Raw genomic sequence first — 19089 nt, forward strand, 5'->3', positions numbered from 1 at the left:
TTTCTGAGCTTTTTTTTAAAATTTCTGCCTGAGTTCCATTTGCTTCAACTGAAACTACAGCCTTAGATAGCTGTAATACTTCCAACAGATTGCTGTTATTCTGGAATGCCCTGGAGGTAGGGACTTTTGTCTCCCATATTTGAGGTGTCAAGTGAGATAGCCACAGCACTTTGGGAATAGTGTTTTCCAGAGAGCTGCAAGTTCATACAAAATGTCGATTGTGCTGTAGCAAAAATGTTTTTAACAGAGCTCCAAGAAAACTTCAGTCCTCTCTGTTGGCTAATACTACTGCATTTTCATGGCTAGCCTACCACTGAGCTGGGTAGCCAGGGGATAGAAATAGACCTTCCTTAAAAATATCACAGTTCCCTGTCCCCGGACCCCTCATGTTACTGAAGTTCAGTAGTTTCTATTGGGTAGATGATTTTTCATCTTGTTAGCGGCTTGGTCATTCTCCAGAGTTCTGAAATGGTTAACTTTAGTTGTTTTACTAGTAGTTTCATTTTTGTGGGAGAGCAAGTTCACCGAGGTCCTCCTGTTATTGGTGGCATATATCTGAGTTGCCAGTAGTGTATCAGTATGGGTCTGCAGTAACCTTCATTCTTGCCTCTTCAGAAGAAAGAATTCAACTGAGGGGCAAAACAGAAAAAGAGACCAAGGCAAGTTTCAGAGCAGGAGTGGAAGTTTATTAGAAAGGCTTTAGAACAGGGAAGGAAACACTTGAAAGAGACCCAGGTGGGCAATTTGGAGAACGAGTGCAGTGTTTAACTCTGACCCTAGGACTTCATAGGCGTGCCCCTTCCCACGATTCTTCCCTTAGGGTGGGCTGCCCGTATGTGTGGTGCCCTTCTTACCCTTGGGAGGTGGACACGTGCAGTGTGTTTAGGAATTCGTACACTTGTCCATCTGAGGCTTTTCTCCGTTTTCCAGTGGAGTGCCCTCCCCCCCCCCCCCGCGAAAGTCATACTCCACCATGTTGTTACTTACCGCCCATGCCTGGGAAGTTGCCTCTCCCTGGCACTAGCATTCAGTTAACACTTCAGTGCAGCAGGTGTTGGGTTCCATCAGGAAATGGGTTCTCCCTGGCACCAGCTGCCAATTTATCGCTTTTAGTGAGGCAGTGTGATAATTGTCAAACCACTGTCGAACCATCACCCAACATTTCTAGAGCCCTCTCCTGCCCTGCTCATGCCTGTCTTCCTACCTGTAATATTCACTGTATCATCTTGGAAGTCGATCTTTTTGGTAGTTTCCTTAGCCGTTCATAGGCAGTTAGTCTACCAGCTGTACTTTAAGATCATTTTGTCCAAATTCAAGAAAAGCTGTTGAAACGCTAATTACATTATATTTATAAATTAATTTTGGAAGAATAGATATTTTAGGATTTCATATTTTCTTAAATTGCAACTTATTGAGGCTGATAGACTTGATTATTTAGATGTGTACTTCTGTACAATTTTTTTTAATTTGTAAGAATTCACTAGGGAAAATATTTGCAACATACATGATTGACGGAATGTTAATAAGCCTGGAATATAAAATTTATTTTCTAATACAAGGAAGATGACATAGAAGCATTAATAAAGGACAGCAAACTATTTTTTAAAAGAAGTATACATGACCAGTTAGGGATCCAAACAAATCAGATTAAAATAAGTTACCCTTTTTATTTAACAATCAGCAAAAAGAAAAAAAATTGCTACGGGAAGGTATGGCAAAATACATGTCTTACGCTGCTGATAGAACTGTGAATTGGCACAACTTCTCTGGAATACAACTTTACCCAGATATACCATATGCCAAACAATGTTTGTCACCGGGATACCACAACGGAAAACAAATACACTAAAAAAGTTCACTTTCCTGGCCGCGTGCGGTGACTCATGCCTGTAATCCCAGCACTTCAGGAGACGGAGGCAGGCAGATCCCTTGAGCCCAGAGTTGGAGACTAGCCTGGGTAACATGGTAAAACCCCATCTGTCATCTCTACAAAAAATTTAAAGCAATGTATCCAGACATGGTGGTATGCACCTGTGGTCCAATTACTTGAGAAGCTGTGATGGGAGGCTCACTTAAGCCCAGGAAGTTGAGGCTGTGGTGAGCCATGATCATGCCACCGTACTCCAACCTGGGCTGCAGGAGTGAGACCCTGTCTCAAAAAAAGAAAAAAAAATTTACTTGCCTAGAATTTACATACATGCCAGTTAGGCAAACAGTAAACAAAGAAGTTAAATATAAAGAATACTAGAATGTGACAAGTGCTATGGAGAAAAAATAAAGCTGTGAAAGAGGTAAGAGGTGTTGGGTTAGGGGTGAGTGTCAGGAATTCCTCAGACCATTCCCAAGTTAGGTGATTTGTCAGAAGAAATGTAATAATGTGGACAGAAATTCTGATGCACTCTAACATTTAGAGTATTTTTTGTATGCCAGTTTATAACCACTGGTTATTACAACTGGCCCACTCACTTTTTAATCTCCACTTCTATTTCAATTGAACTCATTTGAGTAAAGGTACCAGGCTAAAATATATATGTAAGAATGTTGTTATCTTTTCCTTCATTCTTGTTAGCCTTTGTTGAGATCTAACAGATACACTGTATTCCAACAAAAGATTAAATGAACTCCAAGACAGTGGTTAATCTCTGAAATATGGGAAATAAATGCTGTATTTTCTTTCTTTCTTTTTTTTTTTTTTTAGTTTTCTATAGTTTCTGCAGTGAATATGTAGAAATAGATAACTGAAATCAACATTTTAAAAAATATTTAGAATTCTGTGACAAAATGAGTCTCTAACACATTTTATAGAGGTTGGTGTATTTTAGCAGTCTTTTGGGTATTACAGTGGATGTATTTACTTGAGAATAAATATAAATGATTTTATTAGCATAGGGCTTAATATTGCAGCCTGTCACACTGGGGTGAAAATGTGATATAGATTTGTTTTTCTCAAATCTTGCTATTTTAAAATGAATTCATTTAACAAGTTGAAAATTTATTTTGCTTATCTGCAATTAAGAACATTGGAAAAACTGTCGATTTCTCCTGCTAGAATTTTGTTACATAAATGTTCTTACTAAGTTATTAATTATATTTGCTTTTTAGCACCAAATTTCAAAGAGTAACTTTGCTTGATCATTTAAAAAATATCTTATTGTGTATTAAATGACTCTTTCAAAATCACTTTAAAGTGTTTCATGGTGGATTTCATTATATTTCACTTTCATTTTGTAAACTATCAATGTAAGAATGTAGAGTAAATTAGAATTTTAGAATTTAATGCAGGAAAATATATTTTAGGAAAACAGTTAAAGGATGGGAAGAAGCCAGAACCATGCAAACCTATCCTCAAGGTGGAATTCAAAACGACTAGATCTGGGTAAGATTTTACTTCATTGCCAATGTTCATTGTATATAATTCCTCAAATAGCATGGAAGGCTATTTTATCATTAATTTTGAAGGCCTATTTTAGCATGGTCTCCACCATTCTTAAATTTTATGCTTTTTTTTATTTAACAAAAGAAGTAAAGTTGGTAAATTTAGGATAAAATACTTTTTGTGCTCTTGTCTTTAGTAGTTTTACACATTATCTTGGAAAGTTTGAATTATTTTTCCTGTTAAACTTCGTACCTTCTCTAGATCAGTCTTTAGTAGCAATAGTGTTTATTCACTAGTGGTCATTGTGGAATAATCAGTGAAGAAAAAAGATTTAAGATTGAACTATTTTTACTATATATGATATTAAAGTTATATGTATTCTTCAGAAATTAAATCTCATATAAGAGTATCTGCCAATTATGAAAATAATTACTGTTTAATATTGAGAGTTTGTTGGTTGTATTTGAAGATATTGATTGTCACTATATGAATTAGGTATGAAAATTAGATTGCTTAAACATTTATATATTTTACATATATTTTCGTATGTGTCAAATGTTAGATTAAAAAATATAATAAAGAAAAAAACATAAAATGTCTGTGAAAATTCCACATCTCTTTAACTTCCAAAAGAAAGCCTTTTATTTATGTTCTAGCTCCCCAGGAAAAGTATGTGGTTTTATTTACTATGGCTTTTATTTGCTACAGCTATGTTGGACAGTGAATATATATTAGTATAGTGCAGAGGTTCTCAAATTGTGGTCCCTTGGCCAACAGCGTTAGCTGAGAACCTGTTTGAAATGCAAATTCTCAGATTCCACCGTATACCTACTGAATCAGAAACTCTGGGGTCGGGACCCAGCAATCTGTGTTTTAACTAGACCTACAGGAAATTCTGATGCACTCTAACATTTAGAAACACTGGTGTATTTTTTGTATGCCAGTTTATAACCACTGGTTATTACAACTGGCCCACTCACTTTTTAATCTCCCGTTCTATTTCAATTAAACTCATTCGAGTAAAGGTACCAGGCTAAAATATATATATAAGAATGTTGTTGTCTTTTCCTTCATTCTTATTAGCCTTTGTTGAGATCTAACAGACACACTAAATTCCAACAATAGATTAAATGAACTCCAAGAGGTGTAGCATCTGTTTGACTGTTGCATCCTTCATTATGTGACCTGTAGCAGTTATCTGACTTCTTTGTGGTTCATTTTCCTCACTTATGACGTAGATGGATAAAATATCAGACATTAGTTGTGATTAAGAGATGATAATGTATATAAAACATTTCAAGCAGTTCCTGGTATATAATAAACTCTATAAATGATTGAGAAACCATTTTTTTAGGAAATCCCCTGCCACCAATTGATTTTTATTTGTTACATTTGTCCTATGGCAAAGGAATTAAAATAGGAAAAGCATGGTAACAAAGAAAGAAAAACAGGAAGAAAACCAGAAAAAAAAAATCTATAATTATAATACAAAATGAAATGAATTGGCTAAATATTTAAATGAGTAGTGACTAGATTCTATTCTTATCTAGGTATTTTAACAAGTATTGACTGGCAACAAAGGCAACAGTTCAGGGAAGATTTTTTCCTCTGTGTTTCACCTGTTCCAGTATTTACTCCTAAAAAATGTTAATATTTATGAGTTCAGGTTTCTTCAAGATGGCAGTAATACTTTTTCTTTCATAGAATTAGAAATGAAAATTTAAAGTGTTCTGCTTTTTTGAAAACATTTGTAAATACAGTCATCCACTGCCTAACAGTGTCATGATCAATGGTAGACAATATATACAATGACGGTCCCAATAAATTATAATACTGTATTTTACTGTACCTTTTCTGTGTTTATATATACAAATACCATTGTGTTACAGTTGCCTACAATAATTAGTGCAGTAATATGCTATATAGATTTGTAACCTAGGAGTAATAGGCTATACAATATAGCCTAGATATGTAGTATATCATCGAGATTTGTGTAAGTTACACTCTATGATGTTCATACAATGACAGAATTGTCCAATGATGTATTCCTCAGAAGGTATCCTTTGTCGTTGAATGACATTGTTATACTGTTAAGTGGATCAATAGGATCACCATTTTGTTACAGTGTTCTCTACTTTCTCAATTTCTTTTGTCACCTAAGATGGGAAATTCAGTAACTTAAACATATTTTTCTTTTCTCTCAGTCCCTGGCCTCTTTCCTTGAAATAGCTTTCCACGTTACAATATGCAACCAAAATTGAGAACTGTGCTACCCATTCCCACCTAGAGCAGAATCAGCCTCTATTCATTAAGCTGGGCAGTGCTCATCTTTTTTCTGTTCCTATCAGGTATCATAAGCAGATGCCAACAGAATGTATTGTACAGTTCCTGTTGGCAAGTTACCAAATTGTATAAAAAGCCATCCTTTTATTCTCAGGGTCTTCTACGTTTTCTTCTCTTTACCAAGAAATAATTTGAGGTGGATTCCCTATCATCCTTTGTGGCTCAGCAAAACTATGCAACCTTAAAGATACTCTAGCCTCATTGGCCAGATTACGTCCTCTAATAATATACTCTCAAAGCATGTAGTACTTTTTCTTTCTACACCCTATACATGTCATTAGTAATGAAATTATTTATTGAATGTATGTCACCCCTATTAAACATTCAGCTCAATGAAAGCACGGTGGTGCTAAATGTGAAGAAGAAGATAGGCAGATATATTGAAAAGATAGTAATAAAGAGCTAACTGTTAAAAATGCTTAGTTTAATTCTGAGGCAAAGGCGAATTCTGACAAAAAAAATGAAATTGAGGTTACATAGCTTTTATTTTCTGATGAAATAAAGCAAATAAAACTTAGATCTGGAGAAACCAGATGTTCTCTTGCATAGGGAAAGAAAGTATTTTAATAGACATGGAACCAGTTCTTTCTTAATAAGAAGTCGGAAGTTAAATGTTAAGTCAATTCCATTGAAGTTGTTTCTTTGAGAAACTAATGTGAATCAGGTATGAAGTCTCGTGGTGAATGGCAGTCAGCACAGTGTTGTGTGAACTCTGGTGTCAGACTTCCTGGGTCTGAATCCCACCTCAGGTGTTTACTCATTGTGTAATCTAAGGCAAACCAAATAAGCCTTCTCTGCTTGTTGCTTTATCTGTAAAATGGGAATAATAATAATATTATCTACCTCATTGAGTTGTTACAAAAATTAGATAAATATATAAAGCACTTGTAACATGCTCTTTATACCAGTTGTCTCACATGTATCACTAGTATATGTCTCACACACATCACTAGTATATGTCTCACACATACTGGTTGTTTCAGATGTTTGATTACCTCTGACAAACACCTAAAATGCAGTTGTTCACTTATCGTGCTTCCACAAAGCAAGTGTACAAGTGGCAAGGTTAACCAAATTTTATAACTGAAGAATCTAGTATTCCTTCCTAAATTGAGAATCGTATTTATCTGAGAGAGAAAGGCTGTGATTTAAAAAAAATTTTAGTCCTTTTTGATGTAAAAAAAAATTTTTAGATATCAAATATGATGGTTCATTAGTGGGTTGTGAAAATAATTTTGCCAGTTGTGACCATCAATTTCTAAATTATAAACTAGAATAGGAAATAGCGCTGCATAATTTAAGTATTGATTCATGAAACTTTTATTCAGTGGCATATATTTGTCTGTATACTGGATCATGAAGTAAAATGCACTTCTTCCTATGGGTCATGATTAAAATATTTGAAAGTCCCTGATTTAGTAGAAATAATTGACGATTTGGATTATTAGACTTGGGTCCAAATCCCAGTTCTGCCACTTACTAACTGTATTATCTTTGGTAACTTACCTAACCTCACTGACCTGTTTTCCTTACCTTAGTAAAACAGAGACAGTAATTCCCACTTTATGAAATTATTCATGAAGGACTAAATGAAATAATATGTATCTGTCACATTATAAGTATTTGATAAACTCTAGTTTCTTTTCATTTCTACTTTTACACTTTTCTTTTCACTAGTAGACTATATAAGAAGGTGTCCGTGGGGCCAGATTTTCAACAAGAAACAACTTTGGATGGGTTCAAACAGGTACTCAGATTAACTCTAGAGTTTTGAGCTACAGAGCATTAGAAGAGTTAGTTTTCTTCAGAAGTGATCACCATTCAAATAATTACCAGCTTTGGGAAAAGCATCTCTTTATTATGGAACCTAAAAGCGAATATTGGATCCTTGAGCAAGACAGCTGACTAGAGGTGCCTGGTGTTCATCACCATCCTCCCGACACACACACACACACAAAAGGACCAAAAAGAACAGACTAGAGCCTCTGAAGGAAAGTGATGGAGTACAGAAAGGGAGTGGCCAGTTCCCCGTGGAGTATGGCAACCCAGGATGACAGCATAGGGGGGAGCAAAACACCCTGACCCTGCTGCCCTGTCTCCCACTTTGAGCCGGGAGGCACTTCCCCTTGTGGAGAAAACATAAGCCATAGGCCCACAACAGTCCCCATTATCACTGCAGGCACATGCAGTCCTTCTCTGATAGAATTCTACAGTACTCATAGGCCCGGAGCCCAGTTTGTAGAGCTTCAAGTAACTTCCATGAAGTTGCACTGCTCCAGAGAATGAACAATGTGTGTATCCTCACCACCCCATAACCCAAGCTGCTATATAGTATGGTGCCTTCTTGAAATTGGAGTCAGTGCTTGAGTGCTCTGCTCAGGGACCAGTAGCCACTTTGTTTGTCCACTCTTGAGACTCCACTGTCATTCCACCGTGCTCACATGGGTGACTACAATGCCATGATCCCAGTTGCTCAGAGCCTGTGGCCAGGAACAGTTGTGGCTCTGGTGCCCACACCCATGCAGCATACTGCCCCCCAAAAAACAGATGGTCCTGTACAATGAGGGAGACAGCCCTGGGCTGGCTACAGTACTACATGTCCTTGCTCCTTACAGGAAAAACAGCCCAGCAGACCCTCACCTGGCAGATCAGCACCTGAACCAGTTGAACTGGCATGAACCTGTGCCTTCAGTAGGAAAAAAAAGCTCAGCAAACCTGCCTGTAGTAGGTTCACCCCCCAAGTCAACCTGAAAATCAGCCAATCAATCCCAAACCTGGCTAAGCTGTACCACTCTTGCCACAGACGTCTATAGCCTAAGTCACTGAGGCACTCACAGACATTGCTGAGATGGTTTATAGCTGAAGAAATTGCATGGAGACTGCATGGTGCCTCCACCCAGAACCAAAGCCAACACACCCTACCCAACTAACATAAGACCCATATACAGGAATAAATCTTTCCCTAAAGAGCTACTCCATAAAACTGGAATAGGTGACTGTTCAACCAAATGTGCAGATTCAGTGTAGGAACACAAATATGAAAAAGCAAGGATGCATGACATCCCCAGAGGAACACAATAATTCTCCAGTAACAGAATCCAAAGAAGAGGAAATTCACCATATGCCCATAAAGAAATTCAAAATAATAGTTTCTTAAAAACAAAACTCAGCGAGATACAAGAGAATACAGATAAACAATTCAACAAAATGAGAAAAAAATAGGAAATGCAACATAGTTAGCATTTTTGAAAAGTGCAAACAGAAATCTTGGAACTGAAGAACTTAAATGAAAAATACAATTGAGAGTTTCAGCAACAGACTACATCAAGCAAAAGAAAGACTTTCTGAATTTGAAGATAGATCTTTTGAAATAATCCAGCCAGAGGGTGGAAAAAAAATAAGAATAAAAAGAATGAAGCAAACCCATGGAACTGAAGAGTTGCATTTAAATATACAAATATTCACATAATATTTATAGAGGGAGAGAAGAGATGGAGGAAAGGCACAGAAAACATATTTAATGAAATAGTAGCTGAAAATTGCTCAAGTTGGGAGAGATATGTATATTCAGATCCAGGAAGCTTAGGAGTTTCAAGTAGATTAAATTCAAAAGGTCCTCTCCAAGACACATTATAATCAAACTGTCAAAAGTCAAAGAGAATTCTAAAAGCAGAAAGAGAAAAGTGTCTTGTCACATGTAAGGGTATCTTTATTAGATTATCAACCGATTTCTCAGCAGAAACCTTGCAGGTCAGTAGAGAATGGATAATATATTCAAAATGCTGAAAGAGCAAAAAAATCCTGTCAGCTGAGAATACTATACTCAGCAAAACTATCCTTCAGAAATGAACGTGAAATAAACTTTTCCCCAGACAAGCAAAAGCTGAGATAATTCATCACCACTAGATTGACTTAACAAGAAATGATTACGCAGAGTCCTATGACAAGAAGTGAAAGGCAGGTAATTACTGTCATGAAAACATGAGAAGTTATAAAACTCACAGGTAGAGATAAATGTGTAAGCAAACTTGTAATACTCCAATACTATGATGATGCTATGTAAATCTTTCATACCTCACCTATGAAAGTTAAAAGTCAAAACAGTCAGTAATAACTACAGCCACAAGTAGTTGTTAAGGAGCATGCAATAAATAAGGAGATATATATATAAACAAAAATGTTATTTTTGTTGAGAGAAGGGTTGAGAAATGTTGAGAGAAGGGTAAAACTCTAGAATATTATTATGCAGCTAAAATTAAGTTGTTATAATTTAGCAGCATAAAATACTCTGTTACAATTTAGCAGCATAAAATACTCTGTTACAACCACGTGATTATTTGTGTTACACTTATGATAACCATCAAGAAAGAAATCACAACAGATGCACAAACAAAAAAGAGAAAGGAATCAAAGCTTAGTACCGTAGAAAAACCACCAAACCACAAAGCCAAACAACAAGAAAGGAAGAATGTAACAAGGAATACAGAAAAACCAGAAAGCGGTTAACGAAATGGCAAGAGTAAGTTTTACCTGTCAGTAATTACCTTGAATATAAATGGATTAAATTTCCCAATTGTAAAAGAGACAGTGTGAATGGAAAAAAAAAAAAACTGTATGCTACCTACTATAGACTCACATCACTTGTACAGATACACATAGACTGAAAGTGAAAGTATGGAAAAAGATATTTCATGCAAACAGAAACCAAAAGTGATCAGGTTTATAAAATATCAGATAAAATAGACGTTAAATCAAAAACTGTAAAAAATGACCAAAAAAAGTCATTATGTAACAATGAAGACATCAATTTAGCATGAGGATATAAGTATTATAAATATATATGCATTGAACACTAAAGCACACAAATTATTACTACATCTAAAAGGAGAGATAAACTGCAATACATAAGCAGTAGAGGAATTCAACACCCTACTTTCTGCAATAGACACATCATCCAGGGAGAAATTCAACAAAGAAACAATGGATTTAAATTGCAGTGTAGACCAAGTGGATCTAACTTACATTTACAGAATATTCCATCCAATAGCTGCAGAATGCACATTCTTCTCAACTGTGCATGGAACATTCTTGAGGAGAGATCATATATTAGGCCAAGAGCAAGTATTAACACATGTGAGAAGATAAAGATCCTGGCTTTTTCGGCCACAGTGGTATAAAACTAGAAATGAATTACAAGAGAAACTTTGGAAACTATAAAAATACATGGACATTACACATCATGATCTGAATAGCCAGTGAGTCAATAAAGACGTTGAAAATGGAAAATAAATGATTCTTGAGACAAAATGGGAAAACAATATACTGAGGCCTGTGGAATACAGCAAAAGCAGTCTTAAGAGGAAAATTTATGGCAATAAATATCAGAAAAGTAGAATAATCTCAAATAGACAACCTAACATTGCACCTCAAGGAATGAGAAAAAAGTGAACAAACCCAAAATTGGTAGGAAGAAAGAAATAATAATGATCAGAGTAGAAATATACAAAATAGAGACTAAATAAAAATACAAAGTAGCAGTGAAACAGTTTGTACAAAATAGAGACTAAATAAAAATACCAAATATCAATGAAACAGTTTGTTTTTTGAAAAGTTAAAGCCTTTAGTAAGATTAAGAAAAAAAGAGAGATGACTCAAATTAATAAATACAGAGATGAAAAAGGAAATATTACAACCAGTACAAAATAGAGACTAAATAAAAATACAAAGTAGCAATGAAAACAGTGTGTATAAAATAGAGACTAAATAAAAATACCAAATGTTAATGAAACAGTTTGTTTTTTTAAAAGTTAAACAAAATCAAGCCTTTAGTAAGATTAAGAAAAAAGAGAGATTACTCAAATTAATAAATTCAGAGATGAAAAAGGAAGTATTACAACCAGTACAATAGAAACGATCACAAGAGACTATGATGAATAATTATATGCCAACAAATTGAGTAATCTAAACAAAAGTGTATAAAGTTCTGGGCACATAGAGCCTACCAAGATTGACTTAGGGAGAAATAGAAAATTTCAACAGACCAATAACGAGGGAATTGAATCAGTAATAAAAGTAGTCTCCCAGTAAAGAAAAGCCCAGACCCGGACAGTTTCAGTGCTGAGTTTTACTAAACATACAAAGAAGAATATCAGTCCACCTAAAACTGTTTCAAAAACTTGAAGAGACGGGAATTCTTCCAAACTCATTATATGAAACCAGCATTATTCCCATACCAATAATAATTCCTGAAACTATTCTAGAAAATTGAAGAGAATTCACCCCAACTCATTCTGTGAGGCCAGCATCACCCTGATACCAAAACCCAGTAACACACAACAAGAAAATAAAACTATCAACAGTACCTCCTCTGATGAACATAGATGCAAAAGTTTTTAACAAAGTATTAGCAAACTGAATTAAACAGTACATTAAAAAGATCATGTACCACAATCAAGTGAGATTCATCCTAGGGAATTTCTTGTGCACTTTCACCAGTTCTATCCAACATAGTACTGGAAGTCTTATCCAGAGCAATTAAGCAAGACAAACACATCCAGATTGGAAAGGAGACAGTCAAATTATCCGTCTCTGCAAACAGAATGACATTTTGTATGTATAGAAAATCCTAAAGACTCAACTGAAAACTTAAAACTAATAAATGAATTTAGTAAAGTTGCAGGATAGAAAACGTACAATAGTAACATTTCTATATGCTAATAGTGAACTAACTGAAAAGTCAAGAAAACAATTTCATTTACAATAGCTACTGAAAAAAAAAGATAGCTAGGATTGAATTTAACAAAGGAGGTAAAAGATCTCTGCCCTGAAAACTATAAAACATTGAGGAAAGAAATTGAAGAGCACAAATGGAAGTACAACTCTTTTTCATGGATTGGAAGAATTAATATTGTTAAAATGTCCATACTACCTAAAGTGAGCTACAGATTCCATGTATTTCCTTTCAAAAACCAATGACATTGTTGGCAAAAATAGAAAATTTTCTAAAATATATATGAAACCGCAAATAAATTTAAATAGTGAAAGTAGTATTTATCCAAACAAGTAAACACAAAACCCAGTGCTGAAGACATCACATTACCAGACTTCAAAATATACTACAAAACTGTAGTAATCAAAACAGCATGATATTGGCATGAAAAGAGATGCATAGACCAATGGAGTAGAATAGAGAGCTCAGAAATAAATCTGTGTATCTATAGCCAGCTGATTTCCAACAAAGATACGAAGAACAAAATTTGGAAGGGCATTCTTTTCAATAAATGTTGCTGGGAAAATAGGATATCCACATGCATAAGACTAAAACCACACCCCTATCTTTCACTATATACAAAAATCTGCTAAAAAATGTGTTAACAACTTAAATGTAAGACCTGAAAGTATGAAACTACTGGAAGAATACATGGGAAATGCTTCATGATATGGGACTGGGCAAACATTTTCTTGGGTAGAACCTCAAAAGTGTAGGCAACAAAAGCCAAAATAGAAAAATAGAATTACATCCAATTAAAAAGATTCTTCAGAGCAAAGGAAACAGTCAACCAAGTGAGGAGACCGTCTACAGAATGGGAGAAAATATTTGTAAACTGTACATCTAACTAAAGATTAATATACAGAATATATAAAGAACTCAGTTCAATAGCCAAAAGCAAAAAAAAGATCTGATTAAAAAATGGGCAGAAAACCTTTAATAGACATTCCCCAAAAGAAGAAATACGAACAACCAACCAGGCATATGAAAAAATGTTTGACGTCACTGAACATCAGGGAAATACAAATAATACCACAATTCTCACTCTGGTTAGAATGTCAGTTATCAAAGAAGACAAAAGATGAAAGTGTTAGTATGTGAAGAAAAGGTAACCCATACATATAGTTGATGGAATGTAAATTAGTGCAGCCATTATGGAAAATCATAGGCGGTTCCCCAAAAAATTAAAAATAGAATTACCATATGATCCAGCAATCTCATTACTTGATACATATCTGAAGGAAATGAAATCAGTATGTTGAAGCAATATCTGCACTCCCGTGTTCCCTTTGTGATCTTGGCACTTGGTCTTACATCTGTTAAGAAAAAGTCCACAGGCATATTTGTATGTAATTTCATCTAATGAGTGAAGATCTCTTTGAGTCTATAGACTTTTACAATTTGAAGTGCCTCATCAGTTAACCTTACCCTTTTTCATGTTACTTTTGGTATGTCAGTCAAAAAGTGTTGTTAACCTTAAATCGTTGAGTTTTATTTCATCATTGTCTTCAGAAATAGTCATTCTACAACCCACCCCAGATTTGTCTATATAATCTTTATTCTCTCAAAACTAGAATATTTTCTTTCATTCTTAATCCCCAAATCTCTCACCTAACTATGATAAATTGCCATTCACTTTCTTGTTTTTAAAATAACTTTTGTTTTTTTGTTGTTTTTTTTTTTTTTTTTTTTTTTTTTTTTTGAGACGGAGTCTCGCTCTGTCGCCCAAGCTGGAGTGCAGTGGCACGATCTCGGCTCACTGCAAGCTCCGTCTCCTGGGTTCATGCCATTCTCCTGCCTCAGCCTCCCGAGTAGCTAGGATTACAGGTGCCCCCCACCTCGCCCAGCTAATTTTTTGTATTTTTTGTAGAGACTGGGTTTCACCATGTTAGCCGGGATGGTCTTGATCTCCTGACCTCATGATCGATCTGCCTGCCTCATCCTCCCACAGTGCTGGGATTACGGGGTATGAGCCACCACACTCGGTGCTAAAATAACATTTTGACTTACATTTGCTTAGCACAATTCTGATGTCTTCTCCCTACACTGTATAATAAACTAATGGATAATTCTACCTGTAGTAAGTAGTCAAATACAGGGAGCAATCAAGCCAGCTCACATGGTGAGATTACCACACTACTTTTTGTTCTTGTGACTTCAGACCTGCTACTGCTGTATTTTTAATCACTTTTCTGGGGAAAGGTGACTATTATAGCTTTGTGTTATAATCCCATATTCAGGAAATTACATCTACTAGATTGATAACTCTGCCTTTTGACATTAGAACACCTCTTTTAGTAGCTGTGTGAGTATATGCCCAAGATTGAGCTTATCCATGACTCAATTTGAAGTTCTAAAATCCTTACCCCTTTATTTTTAAGCTCTTCCCTATATTTGTTTTTTAATTCATCACTGTTGAATTTAAATTGATATTACATATATAACGAAGCCTACTGTTATATGCCTACTGTGAGCACCTACAGAATGGTTTCCTGCCAGCTCCCAACCCTTTAGAGTCAAAACTCCCAACACTGGTATTTTATCTTGAAACACACTAAAACAAACAAGTAGAAAAGAGGACTAGGAGATTCTGAACAGACACACTCATACAAAAAGAAAGCCAGCGTAATACCCCCTGAGGCTAAGATAGTTTGGTTTGATAGTTTGGGGCCACAGAATGATTGATGAGAATGATAACAGAAGGAAGGCCAGGAGATATATTGTAGGAAGGATTAATTTGTGAGAATACCTTATTAGCATCATTTCAAACACAAACCAGGATTTAGGGACATTAAAAGAAAGAAAAACAAGGCCAGGCATGGTGCCTCATGCCTGTAATCCCTGCACTTTGGGAGGCCTAGATGGGTGGATCACGAGGTCAGGAGTTCGTGACCAGCCTGGCCAGTATGGTGAAACCCCATCTCTACTAAAAATGTAGAAATTAGCCAGGCATGGTGGCATGTACCTGTAATCCCAGCTACACAGGAGGCTGAGGCAGGAGAATTGCTTGAACCCTGGAGGCAGAGGTTGCAGTGAGCCAAGATGGCACCATTGCACTCCAGCCTCAGTGACAGAGTGAGTCTCAAAAACAAAAAAAAAGACAAATTGGTGGATTCACAAGGGAAAATGCATATTGGCGTATAACATGTATTTGGTGAGATACAGGTATCAATTATGTATATTGATTTTTATAGTCAGGTTTTTTATATAGTAAATAAAAATATAGGAGTGAGTATGCTTTCTTTTTTGATGTCATAGATAATACAGTAGTGAGACTCTTTTGTTGAATTATTTCATTATAATGAATTTCCCATGGTGAAATTTTGAAGGAAAGAGGTTTTCTATGGCTTTTGACAAATTGCTATATTGCTTTTCAGTAGTATCTGTGTATACTTTAAAGAAGTGAGTATAAAATATACCAATTTCATAAATAACCTGATCAGTATAGGATGATTTTTGTTTTATTTTGTCAATTTAATACTGGTATAGTTTGACTGTGTCCTTACCCGCATCTCATCTTGAGTTGTAGTTCCCTTAATCCCCATGTGTAGTGGGAGGGATCTGGTGGGAGGTAATTGAATCATGAGGGTGGCTTCCCCCTGCTATTCTTTGATAGTGAGTAAGTTCTCACGAGATCTGATAGTTTTATAAGAGGCTTCCCTCTTTGCTCAGCTCTCTGCCATGCGAAGAAGGACATATTTGCTGCTCCTTCCACCATGATGGTAAGTTCCCTGAGGCCTCCCCAGCCATGCTGAACTGCGAATCAATTAAACCTCTTTTCTTTGTAAATTACTTAGTCTCAGATATGTCTTTATTAGCAGCATAAGAACTAACTAATACAGTAAATTGGCACCAGAAGTGGGGCGCTGCTGAAAAGATATCCAAAAATGTGGAAGTGACTATGGAACTGGGTAACACACAGAAGTTGGAACAGTTTGGAGGGCTCAGAAGAAGACAGAATTGTGGGAGAGTTTGCAACTTCCTAGATACTTGAAGGACTCAGAAGACTGAAATATATGGGAAAGTTTCGAACTTCCTGGAGACTTGCTGAATGGGTTTGACCAAAATACTGATAATGATACAGACAATGAAGTCCAGACTGAGGTGGTCTCAGATGGAGCTGAGGCACTTGTTGGAAACTGGATCTATGGTGAGTCTTACTGTGCTTTAGCAAAGAGACTGGTGGCTTTTTGCCCCTATCCTAGAAATCTTTGGAACTTTGAACTTGAGAGAAATTATTTGGGGTATCTGGTGGAAGAAATTTCTAAGTGACAAAGTGTTCAAGAGGAAGCAGAGCATAAAAGTTCGGAAACTTTGCAGCCTGATGATGCACTAGAAAAGAAAAGCATATTTTCTGGGAAGAAATTCAAGCCTGTTGCAGAAATTTGCATAAGTAACGAGGAGCTGAATGTTAATCAACAAGACAATGGGGTAAATGCCTCCGGGGCATGGCAGAAACCTTCACAGCAGTCCCTTCCATCACAGTCCCAGAGGCCTAGGAGAAAAAAATGTGTTTGAGGGCCAGGTCCAGAGTCTTGCTGCTTTGTGCAGTCTCTGGACTTGGTGCCCTGTGTCCCAGCCATGGCTAAAAGGGGCCAACGTAGAGCTCAGGCCATTGCTTCAGAGGGTGCAAGCCCCAAGCCTTGGCAGCTTACGTGTGGTGTTGGGTCTGCATATACTCAAAAGTCAAGAATTGAGGTTTGGGAAGCTTCACCTAGATTTCAGAGGGTGTTTGGAAATGCCTGGATGTCCATGCAAAAGTTTGCTGCAGGGATGGAAGCCTTGTGGAGAATCTCTACTAGGGCAGTGTGGAGGGAAATATGGAATCAGAGCCCCCACACAGAGTCCCCACTGGAACACTACCTAGTAGAGCTGTGAGAAGAGGGCCACCATCCTCCAGACCCCAGAATGGTAGATCCACTGACAGCTTGCACCATGTGCCTGGACAAGCTGCAGACACTCAATGCCAACCCATGAAAGCAACCATGAGGGGTCTGTACCCTGCAGAGCCACAGGGGCAGAGCTGTCAAGACCATTGGAACCCACCTCTTGCATCAGCGTGACCTGGATGTGAGGCATGAAGTCAAAGGAGATCATTTTGGAAATTTAAGGTTTAATGATGGCCTTTTTGGATTTTGGATTTGCATGGGGCCTGTAACCCCTTAATTTTAGCAAATTTCTCCCATTTGGAATGAGTGTTATTTACCCAATGCCTGTATCCCCATTGTATGTAGCTAGAGTTACATGGTTTCATATTGAATCCAGAGTTTGAGGGGGTATGAGGCTTGGGTTGAGATCCTCTGTAACATCCTCACGTTCCGCTGACAAACCCACAGTGATAGAATAAGTCGAGTAGTAGTATTAGAAGTCTCAACTTGTGTGCTAGGCTAGTGTTGCTCAAATTATGGCTGTAAAGAGTTTCTGTGTGCTAAATTATCTGAGATAAGATAAGTACAGAAATCAAGACTGAATATAGAAACTTGAATTGCACTTGACATTGTTGCAGCATTTACATGCACATTCACAGTTGGTGTTTGTTTTACAAAAGCATAGCTTTTCAACAAATTTAAAAAAAAAAAAATTTAAATACTTCTTGACCACAGTTTGGAAAGCAGTGTTTGAGACAACATGTATTTAGGCAAGTGTTTCAAATTCATCTTCTGGTATTTTCAATTTTATTTCTTTTTTCCTTCCAGCCCTTCTATTAAAGAGATTTTTGAAAATTTTATTTTGGATTATTTCACTTTGACTTGATAGATTTAAAAACTTAGTAGAAAAAAATTATTAATTTTTTTTAGTGTCCTTCACAAGTTTGGTTTTTAGTCTTAACAGTTTATGCATATGAGCCTATTTTAATTGACATATAATCTGCAAAATAAATCTGAACTTTTAATTTTTATTTTGTGTGAAAAATAATACCAAATAGGAGAGTGTGAATTTCTATTAGACTTTTCAAATTAGGTATTAATAGTTTATATTTGAAATTTGAGTTAAGAATTTTAGGAATTTGATATAGGGTCGTATAAAGTCAATAATTATTTACTCATTCAGTAAATACATATGTCTCTGGACTTTCTGCTAAGCACTAGGAATAGAGTGGTAAAGTTTAGGTATTAGTTACCAGGTAGCTCTCAAGAGCTAAGGTACAATTCTGCTTACCAAATATATAGTTATTAAGTGTTCCCTCTAAAATGGAATTGTACATATCCATTTGAAAAAAATTGTTGAGGGTTTGGTTAAATCAGTAATGCAGACAATTAGTAATGTAGACAATGTCATATGAGATTGACTATTTAGAGCTTAAATCCCAATTTTTTAAATACATGGAGATATTGAATAATATAGGTACTAATTATGCAGAACAATTACTAAAATAGCACAGCAATTAAATTTCACCCTCCTGTAGGTGTGTTCCCCAAATCTGGCCATGTATGGGAAGCATCTGAAATGCTGGGCCCCATGCTCCAGCATTTCCAATCCATTAAGTCTGGTGAGGCAGTGATCAGCTCAGCTGTAGGGTTAGTGGTATTTTAAATATTTCTTTAACAAACACCTTGTCAAAGAACCTAGCTGCAGTTTTGGGGATGTAGAGCTAAAACAT

The 19089-nt window shown here is 36.2% G+C and overlaps 1 protein-coding gene across 5 annotated transcripts in view; it reads left to right on the forward strand.

The window, feature by feature from the left end:
- STXBP5 (syntaxin binding protein 5) overlaps positions 1-19089 on the forward strand; it is a 191741-nt gene that overhangs the window by 88831 nt on the left and 83821 nt on the right. For all 5 annotated transcript variants that reach the window (XR_012433518.1, XR_012433519.1, XM_005552078.5 and 2 more), the window contains exon 9: positions 3298-3376. Coding sequence is in view for 3 of the 5 variants with exons in the window: in XM_005552078.5 (XP_005552135.1) it covers positions 3298-3376 (79 nt within the window). In the remaining 2 variants the exon portion in view is untranslated. The remainder of the gene's footprint in view (positions 1-3297; positions 3377-19089) is intronic.

This window comes from Macaca fascicularis, chromosome 4 (genome assembly GCF_037993035.2).
Source record: "Macaca fascicularis isolate 582-1 chromosome 4, T2T-MFA8v1.1".
NCBI lineage: Eukaryota > Metazoa > Chordata > Mammalia > Primates > Cercopithecidae > Macaca > Macaca fascicularis.